At 60.3% G+C, this 12,138-nt stretch overlaps 1 protein-coding gene across 2 annotated transcripts; it reads left to right on the top strand.

Annotated features, from left to right (window-relative positions):
- The first annotated feature begins 5,084 nt into the window (after positions 1–5,084).
- Positions 5,085–7,371, top strand: COMMD5 (COMM domain containing 5). Of its 2 annotated transcripts, none has more exons than XM_059165378.1 (2): positions 5,085–5,222; positions 6,418–7,371. In XM_059165378.1, the coding sequence occupies exon 2, from the start codon at positions 6,470–6,472 to the stop codon at positions 7,142–7,144; it is 675 nt and encodes a 224-aa protein (XP_059021361.1). In that variant the 5' UTR covers positions 5,085–5,222; positions 6,418–6,469; the 3' UTR covers positions 7,145–7,371. The 2 variants fall into 2 exon arrangements, with proteins under 2 accessions (XP_059021361.1, XP_059021362.1); XM_059165379.1 differs by lacking the exon at positions 5,085–5,222 and adding an exon at positions 5,572–5,702.
- Positions 7,372–12,138: the final 4,767 nt, after the last annotated feature.

Here is a 12,138-nt window from a genome sequence, read left to right as displayed (position 1 = left end):
GCTGCCCTTTTTTTTTTTTTTTTTTTTAAATATTTTGTTTATTTATTTGAGAGAGAGACAGTGAGAGAGAGCAAGAGCTAGGAGAAGGTCGGAGGGAGAAGCAGACTCCCCGTGGAGCCAGGAGCCCGAGGTGGGACTCGATCCCGGGACTCCAGGATCCTGACCTGAGCTGAAGGCAGTCGTCCAACCAACTGAGCCACCCAGGCGTCCCGCTGCTGCCCGTTTTTGACATGTACCCAGGTACTGAGCTGATCCACTTAGAAAGCAAGTCAGCGCCCTCCTTCCTCCTTTAGCTGGTCATGGTCATGCAGAAACCCCCATATGGTCATGGCTGTGAGCTGGGGGGGTGAGGCACATGGGAGGCTGGGCTAACTGCTCACTCAACTTACCTGTGTCCCCTGGCCATATTTGGGCATCATCCTGGACGTACCATTTCCACTTTATAATGGATCGCTGCTGGGCCTCCCTAACACTATGCCTTTGCAGGCCATATAGACCTCATCTTGTAATGGGAGGAGTATAAGGACACATAGCCACTTGATCTCCCATAATCAGCGTTTTTCCCCCTACCAGGGTCCAGGAATATGCCAAGACCTGTTTCTCAAATGGCAAATAATTCTCTTCTGCAGAGGGCACAGCCATGCTCCAAAATCTCAGGACTCTGTCATTCTCCCCCATGTTTTCCAAATGCCCGTGTCATTGCACTTCTGGTGGCATTTCCTCTCACTGGGTCAGGTGACATCTTAGCAGTGGAGTCACCATTTCGTGCCAGAGGCCACCTATTAACCAGGACAGCGTCATCCTCACCAACCAGACAGTGGGCAAACGGCCCCAGATGTGGTCTCGACCACCCATGCACGGGTCATCTGTGTTAGTCTGGGTACTTCGAGAAGCAGATACCACGACAGGATTATATAAGCAAAAGTTTTATTAGGGAAAGAACTGGCATAAGAGAAAGCAGGGAGTCAGGGAAGATGGGGAGAACTATCTGGCCACAATTCAAGTCTGACCCAAACAGAGGAGAACTTTGGGTGGAATCATCCCAGGCTTGTGCCATCTAAGCAAACGTACTGAGACCAAGTCTGCCACCTTGGGATCCTGTGTATTCCAAAAATGGGTCTGCCTTAGTGTCCCTGCCATGCTTGGTAGCTGGTGGGGACCAGCCCTGGGAGGTGTGGCCTCAGCACAAACATGTTAATAAGATTCAGAGCTCAACCATGGAGCCCTTATAAATGAGGCCCCTGTAATTGCAAGTGTGTTAGTAACATTCTCTTGGCCACCATGGTTGCCAAGCAAGGTAACTGTTGCCTATTTGGGGAAAAAGGAAGAGCTCATGGGTTCAGGAAGTTGCTAATGAAATGTTGACTCATGAAATTCTTGATTCCCTTTTGTCTTCAGTCTGAAAGCCCTAAGTCAGGGGCAGTAATTGGGAAGTCACGTAAGAACGGTGTGTCGGAAAAGGGCAAGGAGGGCAGCCTTGCAGTGTGCGTACTGATGGCCATGCCAGCCCCGTGTAAACACAGCAGGCAGACTGGGGAAGTCGAGGCAGCTCCCCAAGGGAAGGACTCAGTTCCACTTTAGAGCCCAACTGCCAAGATCAGGCTGTCACCTGTGCTTCTGAGTAACTGGCTGTTAAGTCAAAGGCTCCACGACCGTCTCAGGTTTGACCATTTGCTAGAGTGGCCGACAGAGCTGAGGAGAACACTTGGCTTACTAAGTTACCAGTTTATTAAAAAGAGTCTCATCGGGAACAGCTAGACGGATGGGAAGCACAGGATGGGGTCCTCTATGCCCTCGAAGATGTGACTCTCCCCGCGTCTCCAAGTGTTCACCAACCCTGGAGTTCACTGAACCCCACATTTTGGGGATTTTTATGGAGACTTCATTGCATGGGCATGACCAATAGTTAACTTATTTCCCATTCCCTCTTCCCTCTCTGGAGGACAAGGGAGTAGGACTGAGCATTCCAAGCTTCTACTCAGACCACTCAAGAGCACACTGAGAGTCACATTAGAATAAAAGACTCCACACGGTGCCTGGTGGCCCAGTTAGTTGAACGTCCAGCTCTTGCTTTGGGCTCAGGTCATGATCTCAGGGTCATGAGATGGAGCCCCAGGCTGGGCTCCACACTCAGCAAGGAGTCTGCTTGAGGATTCTCTCCCTCTGTACCTCCCCTGACTTGCACACAAGCTCGCTCTCTCATAAATAAATAAATCTTTAGAAAAAGACACTCCTATCACCAAGGGAATTGCAAGCATTTTAAAGGTCACTCCTTAAACGCCTATCACTTTGGACACCATCACTCAGACACTCCTATCAGTTTGGAAATTACAAGGCATTTAGAAGCTTGGTGCTGAACTGAAGTCAAAGACTAAATATTAGTGTGAACTTGGGGCAGAGACATATATATGTGTTTCTCGTTATTTCACGTCGGGAAACTGGATGTCCACATGCCAAAGAATGAAACTGGACCCTCATCTTACACCATATGCAATAATCAACTCCAATGGATTAAATATTTAAACATACGCCCTAAAACCGTAAAACTCCTAAAAGAAAACAGGAGTAAAGCTTCTTGACATTGATGAGTTTTGGCATGTGACACCAAGCGTAAGCAGGAGAAGCAAAAACAAGCCAGTGGGAGTACAACAAACTAAAGCTTCTGCACAGGGCGCCTGGGGGGCTCCGCGGGTTGAGCCTCTGCCTTCGGCTCAGGTCATGGCCCGGCGTCCGGCTCCCTGCTCCACGGGGACCGGCTTCCCCTCTCTCTGCCTGCTGTGACCTCTGTCAAATACATAAAATCTAAACAAAACAAACCAAACTCCGAACAAGTGTGGGCGAGGGTGCGGAGAAACGGAACTGCGCGCTGCTGGTGCGAAGGTCAACCGCCACCGACACGGGGCCACAGCACGAGGACCCCCGACCCGCAGGCCCCACTCTAGGGGATTCACCCAGCAGAACGGAAAACGGGATCTCCAAGATCTCAGCAGCGCCACGTGCACGCAGCGCCGTTCACAAGAGCCAAGACAGGAAATCCGTCAACCAAGCGGGCAAAGAGCGCGGAACCCACGTGTCCACGTTACGTTACCTACGTGTCCACGCTACGTTACGTGCACAGGCCGCACGTGGTGCGTGGGCGGGCAAAGAGCGCGGAACCTACGTGTTCACGTTACGTCACCTACGTGTCCACGTTACCTTACGTGCACAGGCCGCACGTGGCGCGCGTACCTGTTCTTGCGCGTGCGCGGGCGGAGCTTCAGACCAGGAAGCCCGCCCTTGGCGACAACGGCCGAAGCGGAGATGAACCGGACACAGAAGGCCACGTTCCCTGTCGTCCCCCTTCCCTGTGGGTCTACAAGGGCCAGACCTGCAGCGACGGAGGCACTAGGGTCGCCGGGGCGGCAGGCGCGGGACGGTGCATCGCGCAGAGCCTCGCGGAGCAGCGCCGCCGACACCGACTCGTCCACCGAAACCCGCCCGCACGCGCGCCCGCAGACTCAGAGGACGGGGGCGGGACGGCCCGCGCCCCAAACGCATCCGACACAGGCGCCGCTTCAGTGTCGGCCGCACGTCAGCGCGTGGCTGTGGCGGCGACACCGACCCACGCGCCCCGGAAAACCAGGGAACGACTGTGACGCCTCCGCAGAGACCCCGAGGCCGTCGCGCGCCGTCGGGGAAGCGAACCCGCTCAGCGGGGCGTCCCGACCCCCACGGGCGCGGAGGCCGCAAGCACCGCCCGGGACTCGACGAGACCACGACGGCCGCGGCCGGAGACTAAGACCGCGCACTTTCCGCAGCACGAAAGCCTCGGCTCCGGCCCGGGAGCCGCAGGCCGCGGACCCGCCAGCACCGCCGACCCGGGGGTCGCGGCAGCCGGGAAGCCGACCGCGGACCACTGAGCCCGCCGCGGGGTGACCCGGCCCGCACTCTCGCCAGCGGCCGCTCCTCATTTTTCCGGCAAAACCCGTTTTCCCCGCGAGCACAGAGCGCGGCAGCTCGGGTCGTCGACCGCGGTGCGGACTGGCGGGTGGGCCCAGCGAGGCGGGGCTGTTGTAAACGGAGAACCCGTTGGACCAAACTGGGGGCTGAAGTCTAGCGGCTTCTCGTTGGCCGGGCTGCGGGGGGCCGTGGGAGGAGAGGGAGAGGCCTCTACTTCCGGCGGGCGGGACTCCGATGGGGTCGGCGCGCCCCCTGCTGGCCTCGTGGCGCCATCGCAACCGAGGGTCCCTTCCCGGCGCTTTCACGCCGAGGAACCCGTTTCGCGGGACCGGGACCGGCGGGCTGACTTGAGGGTCGATCTGAGCAGCGTCTTAAGGCGACGCAAGACCCTCTGCTCCCCGCTCCCGCCCAGGGCTTGGAAGGGCCCCTGCGGCCGCCCCCGCGCCATCCCTTACTCTTCTCCGGGTCCTGGAGACGGGAAGCCCGAGCGGACGGCGCCCGCTCGGCGGCTCGGCCGAAGCCCCGGCCCGGGCTGTCGCCAGCCGGCTTCTCCCGGTCCCCCGTCCGCTTCCTGAAGGCGCGACCCCCGCTGTCGGGGCCCCAGCCTCACGGCCCAGCGCCCGCCCGAAGGCCCCACCGCCGAGCCCGCTCCGCTGGGACCAGGGTCTCCGCGCACGACCGCGGTCGGTCCACGCCGCGTCCTCTTGCTTGTCGCGCTTCCGACGCTGGGCAGCGGCCCCGGCCCGCGTCCGGCCCCGGCCCGCGTGCGCCCGCCGGCCACGTGCTCCTCGGGGCTGCTCCCGTGCCGACGGGGGGTCCGCCCTCCCCGCGCCGACTCGCGACCGCGGAGCCCGCACGGCCCGGCCTCCGCATGTGCCGCCGGGAGCTCAGGCGCCCGCAGGTGCTCAGCCGGGCGGGGTGCGGGCGGCCCGGCCCCGGGGTCTGGGCGCTGGCCCTCCTCTCCCGGGTCCGCCCCGGTGGGTCAGGATCCGCCCCCGCCCCGGACACCAGCGGAGCCCAGCGCCCGCCGCTCCCTGAGCGGCCCGTGAAGTCCCCGCGGGCCACGGCGGCACGTGCACCCCGCCGACCACGGCTGCTCCACCCCCTCACTACAGGCGCCGGGGGCCTGACTCTCGTGGCCGGATCACAGAGGGCCCGGTCCTCCCGGCGTCCTAGAGCGGCCCGGAAGTGACTCGGGGTAGCTTCCGGGAACCTGCCGGGTTCCGGTCTGGCCGCGCCGGTGGGCTTCGCTTGGCGGCTCCGCTGCAGTCTGGGCTCGGCAGGTGCGGGGGAGTTTCGGGCTTTGGGGGGAGGGGTTGGGGTCGCTCTTTCGGGGCGGAGGCCGCAGACCGCTCCTTGGCTCCTCGGCCGCTCTATCCGGGAAGTTCCGGAAGCCGACCCGGGGCAGCCTGGGGCGCGGTCCGCGGGTGGTGGGCGGCCGTGCGGCAGGTGGCCGGGGTCCCTCGGGCCAACCCGGGGCGTAGCCCCAGCCCGGCCGGTCTCTGTCAGCTCCTTGCTCTGGCCGCTGGCCAGGGGAGCGTCCGCGCGGGGCAGCCTCCCGGGAGCAGGGCCTGAGCAGCGGGGCGGCCGGGGCAGTGGAAGGCCGTACCTGGTAGGGGCCGGGCAGCTGCGGAGAACCCGAGTTTGGGCCTTGCGTGGTCGTTGACGCAGGGCGAGGGGGCCCCGGCCTTCCCGGAGGATGCGGTGCGGTGAAGCCAGTCGAGGTCTCCCTGTGCCCCCGGCCCCCCGCGCTTCGCCCTATGGTGAGCACCCTGGGCCTGGTAGGCGCCGTGCGGACGGGATCTGTGTCTGCCGCGCTCTGTCCGGCGCTCGGAGCGGGCGAGCCCGCCTCTCCTGCACAAGCGGGCGCGTGGCTCGGTCACCCGACGCGCGCCAGGACATTGTACTCCTTTCCGGTACTGACACAGACCTCCCCTCCAGGCACCGCAGGTGCCTCTGTTGTCGCCGTCCTGCTGCCCGCCTGGGTGCGCGCTCCTGCGCTGTGCCGTCCGCGGGGCTTCCGATAGGCAGGCCTGGGTTCTGGTCCTTGCGCGGTTGGGTTTGAGCCTCCGTTTCCTTATTGGCTCCTGCAAAGCTATTGTCACGATTCCAAGTGGAGTGATCTTGGTGTGGTTGGTGACCGCAGCAGTGGCTGTTACATCCCTGGGTTCCCTGGGCTTTTCTTCTCCTTCACTCTTTTCTCCATTAGGTATTTGGAGAACTTACTTCTCCTCTTCTGGTTTCTGGTTCTCTTTCCCTCCCCACCCTGTCCCCCTTCCCTGCCAGCTCCTGGCTCCTCTCTGCCTGGGATTCAAGGGGGCCCGTCTGCCACCTGCTCTCAGAGCAGCTCCCATGACATTGGGTGTTGTAGGAGATTCATGCTGTCAGCACCTTGAAGGCAGAGGCCATGGTAGCCCTCCTTTTCTGGCCCAGAGCACATGGGAGTTACGGGACTTCTCTTCTCCCCCGCCCTGGCAGTTGCAGCTGGGACCTTTCCTCTGGGTGGCCTGATCAAGAGGAGGAAGCAGCCATGTCTGCCGTGGGGACTGCAGCCTCATACCTGCATTACCCTGCCGACAGTCACAGCGGCCGGGCGAGTTTCCTGGGGGCCCAGCTCCCCCCAGAAGTGGCCGCAATGCCCCGGCTCCTGGGAGACCTGGACAGGGGCACATTCAGAAAGTTGCTGAAGCTGGTGGTCAGCAGTCTGCAGGGAGAGGACTGCCGAGAGGCTGTGCAGCGCCTCAAGGCTAGTGCAGACCTGTCAGAAGAACGGCTCGGTGTCCTCCTCGCCGGCACAAACACTCTGCTCCAGCAGGCCATCCGGCTGCCCCCAGCCAGCCTGAAGCCCGACGCTTTCCAGGATCAGCTCCAGGAGCTCTGCATCCCCCAAGACCTGGTTACAGACTTGGCCAGTGTGGTGTTTGGCAGCCAACGGCCTCTCCTCAACTCTGTGGCCAGGCAGCAGGGGGCCTGGCTGCCTCATGTTTCCCACTTGTGCTGGAGGGTGGATGTGGCCATCTCCACCAGTGCCCTGGCACGTTCCCTACAGCCAAGTGTCCTGATGCAGCTGAAGCTTTCAGACGGCTCGGCACACCGCTTTGAGATCCCCACGGCCAAGTTCCAAGAGCTGCGGTACAGCGTGGCGCTGGTCCTCAAGGAGATGGCTGACCTGGAGAAGAGGTGTGAGCTCAAACTGCAGGCCTGACCGAGCTTGTGACCCTATTGCAGTCACTGGGGAAAGCCGGCTCTGACGGGTGTCCCCAGACAAAGCCTGCCCTTCCAGGAGCCGTTCCTCAGAGAGATGTTTGAACGTTCTCATGTCAGTGTCTGTTCCGTTGAGAATCCTGGATCTTCCTTTTTTTTCCTGGAAATAAAGCAGTTATAACTAGTGTCCTCCTGGGTGGGCATCAGGTGGCACTGCCCCCTCCCCCAGCTGTTGGTCTTGTTGCTGGGTGAGGGCGCCTGCTGCTCCGGGGTGGCCGTGTGTGCTTGCCTTCGGGAGTCCAGGCCACGGCCTTTGTGTGGACACGGTGGTCACTCGGCCTGGCCTCATGTAATGTCTGAGCTCTCTGCTTATTTGCTTTTGTCAACCCTGTGTTCTAGTGTGGACATTTCATTTTCCTGCCTCACATCCTTGACCTCATGGAGCTAACATTGTAGTGGCGAGGGGGAGACATTACAAAATGCATAATACAAAATGACGCAAAGCTTGTCAGAGGAGGGTCAGTGCTGCGGAAAGAGAGCAGGGGGTTGGCCCTGGGTGGCTTGGTCGATTAAGCCTCTGACTCTTGATTTCCGCTCGTGCCATGATCTCAGGGTCCTGGGATCAAGACTCCTTGCTCAGCAGGGAGTCTGCTGGAGATTCTCTCCCTCTGCCCCTCCTCCCACTCATGCTCTCTTTCTCTTTCCAAAATAAATAAATACTTACAAAGGGAAAGGAGTGGCACCTGGGTGGCTTGGTCAGTTAAGGGTCTGCCTTGGACTTAGGTCATATTCCCAGGTCCTGGGATGGAGCCCTGTCTCTGGCTCCCTGCTCAGAGCCTCTACCCACCTCTTGTGTTTCCCTTTCTCTCAAATAAATATTTTTTAAAAATATTTTATTTATTTATTTATTTGACAGAGATCACAAATGGGCAGAGAGGGGGAAGCAGGCTCCCCACCGAGCAGGGAGCCTGATGTGGGGCTCGATTCCAGGACCCTGAGATCATGACCTGAACTGAAGGCAGAGCCGTGATCCACTGAGCCTCCCAGATGCCCTAAAATCTTTTTTAAAAAAGAAAGAAAGAAAAATAGAGCAGGGACCCAGGACCGGAAGAGCTGGGCTGCCATCCTAAGTTGGGTCATGGGTGAGGCCTCCGGGAGGAGATGGTTTATGAGCAAAGATTTGAAGGGAGCAGAGTGGTCTGAGGAGGGGAGGTTCTGGGCAGGGGGAGCAGCCCATAGTGCACGACCTGGGCAGCTGTGGCTGGTGAGGGGGTGAGCAGAGCGTGGGGAGGGCAGGCCCCAAAGGCCTCTCTGAGGACTTCGGCTCAACTGGAGCGGAGTGGGGTGACATCACTGTTGCTCTTAAAGGGCCTCACCGGATGCTGAGTTGAGAGCAGAGCAGAGCACAGGGGCTCGGGCTGGGAGCCTGGTGGAGAGACTGTTGCAGGGTTGAGGTGGAGTTGGGGAAAGGGGCGCAGAGGCCACTCCTGGGACCTTCTGAGTGGGTGTCTTAGGCAGCTCGGGCTGCCATGACATCCTAGAGTAAGTGGCTTAAACAGTGGAACTCTGGGTCCTCACAGTTCTGGAGGCCGGAAGCGTGAGGTCAGAGTCCCGGCAGAGTCGGGTCCCGGTGAGCGGCCTGCAGACGGCCTTTCCTCTGGCCATGAGCACGTGTGGGAGAGGAGGGCTCTCTCCTCCTCTCATTCCGAACACGTCCTGCCGCTGGGTCGGGTCGGAGCCCTTGGCAGTGAGCGTGCAGGGTGGAGGGAGCGGGGTCTCCGCTGGCAGCCTCCGGGGTGGGAGCGTTCGGGCCCGTGGCCAACGCTGTAGCTTCCAGCATAACCGGCCCCCCGCTCAGGGGACTTGGGGTCCTGATTTTCACAGACATTTGCTTCGGTCTGTGTTCCCCCGGCAGTGTCCCTGCCTCCACAGTCGGCTCTCTCTCAGGCACCTGCCCACAAGTCTCCGGTAAACCGTCCTGAGTGGCGTGTGGGAGCTTTGCTGAGAACTCACGAGCCCTGCCCAGCTCCCTGCCGACCACCTCTCCGGTAATAATTCTCCCACCGAGTGCAGGTCACGGTAGGGTGGGTCTGGAGGACATGGTGGGTGGTGCTGCCCACGGAGGGGTAGGGTTGCAGAGGCCGATCCCGGTTAGAGCCCCCAGGTGGGGCCTGGGCCAGGCTCCACTGAGGGGTGCGGACTGTCACCTGCAGCATCAGCGGCCAGAGGGGCCCTGCTGCCCCGAGGCCGGGAGTGGACAGGGCTGTCCAGCTGCCGCTTGGCCCTCGCACATGCTGAGCGCCGTGTCCCCCCCTGCCCAGTGATGGAGGCGTTCCGTGCAAGGTGTCTGTCGTGACTGTTAAATGTGTTCAGGGAGTACATCCTCAGGATACATTTGGGAAAAAAAAGTAAAAACAAACTTAAAGAATCTCAAAGTCCTTTTGCCCACAGACAGCCACGGAGACCAATGGGCGCTGCATCTGCTTGTGGTAGCTCTGGTCACTGAAGTCCCGAGTGTGGCAGCTGTGGCTCGTGGCTGCGGAACATGCCGTCTCCTGGGCGGGCGCATGATGTCGCCTCGGACGCAGCAAACCGAGCACCCCAGGCTGGCCTGGCTGGTGCAGGCCTCTCCTGGCACAAGGTTCCAGGGGTCGGGAGTTCTCTGGGGGCTCTGAACCCACGCTGAGTTGCCTCCCCAAGGCCCCAGCTCCTCATACGTTACACTGGGCATCAGGGTTTCGACGTTGAGATTTTGGAGGTGAGGGAGGGACACGGAGGGTAGCAGCTTTCTGTGGGTTTTCTTTTTCCCTGTTAAAAATCACAGTGACGGGGGTGCCTGGGAGGCTCAGTAGGTTAAGCCTCTGCCTGCAGCTCAGGTCATGGTCTCAGGGTCCTGGGATCGAGCCCCACATCAGGCTCTCTGCTCAGCGGGGAGCCTGCTTCCTCCTCTCTCTCTGCCTACTTGTGATCTCTCTCTCGTTATAAACAAATAAAGTCTTAAAATCACAGTGACGTTAGTGGTAAAAACATTTCACGTACTGAAACTGTTTAGAAGTGGGAACAGAGGACGCAGAATGTGAACATTTTAAAGCTCTTGATATCGTCAAGCTGCCCGAGGTGCACCGTCTGTAGACGTGTTTCCACAGGCCAGTCCCTGGCGAGGCAGCTGCAAGCACGCGGCGTTTCTGGGCGGAACGGACGGTGCTGAGCTCCAGTCCAAGCACTGCCCCTGTGGTCGCTCGCTGCAGGTTGACGTTTCCCCACTGCACAGGCAACGGAGCAGAGGTCAGAGGCCTGTCCAGTGTCCAGCAGCTGATGGGGGAGCTGGCGTGGTCAGCCTTCCCTCCCGACTTGGACGGGGCTTCCCGCTGGCAGCGTCCTGTGCTTTGACTGCTGGCTGGGACAGTGACCGTGCCGGCCGGCTGGAGGGGCAGCGAGCCTCACCTGGGGGGCTAGCTCATGTGGACACATGGCTCGGGCTGAGAGCCACTGAGGGCTTCTGCCGTGCAGGGTGGCTGGAATCTGGCGGGTGCAAGCAGGGGTGGGGACCTAGGGTCTGAGCCAGGCTTACACGCCCCGAGGCTCAAGATGCCTCGAGCTCTGCTGCCACCAAAGGGCCACGTACCTGGGCCTCAGTGGTTTTAAATTGAGTAGAGAGGAGAGGCGCTTTCCAGGCCACCCCGTTGCTGGCATCGGGGAGAACGCACACAGCCCCTTCCTGAGAAGCCCTCAGAGGACAGAGCTCTCACTTGGAGCCCACCTAAAGCCCCTCGGCAGCGCTTCCGGGGAGAAGGCACGCCGAAATGGGCTGATGGAGGCTGGGGGTTCCAGGAGTTGCCCAGTGGACAAGCCCCCGAGTCAGCACTCCCTTTCCCTGCCCAAAGGGCACGGAGGCCTGCTCCCCCTCGTCCCTGTGCACCTGGCTGGGGTGGCCAGCAGTCTGTCTCCACACTGTTGGGTGGGTCCACTCCACAGGCCCCGGAGGGTCTGGGACGGCCCTCTGCTCCCGCCGGGTTCCAGACACATGGAAGGGGGGGTTGAGTGCTCTGTCCCCTTGCCAGCCCCCACCAGAAGGCTTGGTCTGTACCGCTTTCAATCAGGAGCGCTGGGGCGGAGCCCTGTCCTGGACATGGTGGCCGTGAGCTCGCCGTCCCTCCCCCAGCAGTGCAGGGCAGCCCTGCCCTCCACTCCCCTGCTGCCATGGGAGGAGATGGCGGGGACCGACTGTGCCAGCTTCCCAGGTCACGAGGATTCCGTCTGCTCGGCCACTTTTGCTTGAAAGCAGGAAGACATGACACACATCAATGGGCACAATCGTGTTCGATAAAAATTTTGTACTGGCGTTGAAACTTCAATTTCACGTGTCACAGAATCCTCTTGTTTGCAGCCATTTAAAAACCATCCTCCCCTCCGGGGCCTACAGAAACCAGGTGGTGGGTGGTGGCTCTGCTCCGCTTGCCCCAGCCCAGCTCTTGCCAGGCTGGGGCGTGTGGACCCTGTGTGCCCTGAGCAGCTGTGCACCGTCATCAGTGGTCAACCCTACCACTGACCGAGGTCCATCTTTGTTCCCAGGCCCGCACAAGGCCTTGTACAGAGAATGGATGTTCACACTTGCAAGATTACCCTTTTCATTTTCTGGATCTTTTTCAGATCTCTGTAGAAACTTAAAAAAAAAAATCTCTACACTCAATGTGGGGCTCCAAGCAACCCCGAGATCAAGTCATGCGCTCCACTGTCCGGAGCCCGCCAGGTGCCCCTCCGTGGACATTACTGATGCCAGCGGGCCTCCTCTCTTCCCCGAGTGCTGAACAAGTGAATACTGCCCTGGGGAGCAACCCCACGCTCGAGGTCAGGACGTGTAAACAAACATTTCCTGGGCTCTGAGTGCGAGCCCCATACTGCATGAACTCACCTGGGCTCTGCAGCCCCCACCCCTTTGTGAAGCTTCCAGGAAGCTCCGTGGTTCCAATCCAATGTCCTACATCAAAGCTTAAT

The sequence above is a fragment of the Mustela lutreola genome, chromosome 3 (genome assembly GCF_030435805.1).
Source record: "Mustela lutreola isolate mMusLut2 chromosome 3, mMusLut2.pri, whole genome shotgun sequence".
Lineage (NCBI taxonomy): Eukaryota > Metazoa > Chordata > Mammalia > Carnivora > Mustelidae > Mustela > Mustela lutreola.
The sequence above is the reverse complement of the archived record's forward strand: the minus strand, read 5'-3'. Positions and strand labels throughout refer to the sequence as shown.

Coding starts and splice junctions, on each gene's coding strand:
- COMMD5 (XM_059165378.1), top strand. CDS start 6,470: ATGTCTGCCGTGGGGACTGCAGCCTCATACCTGCATTACCCTGCCGAC.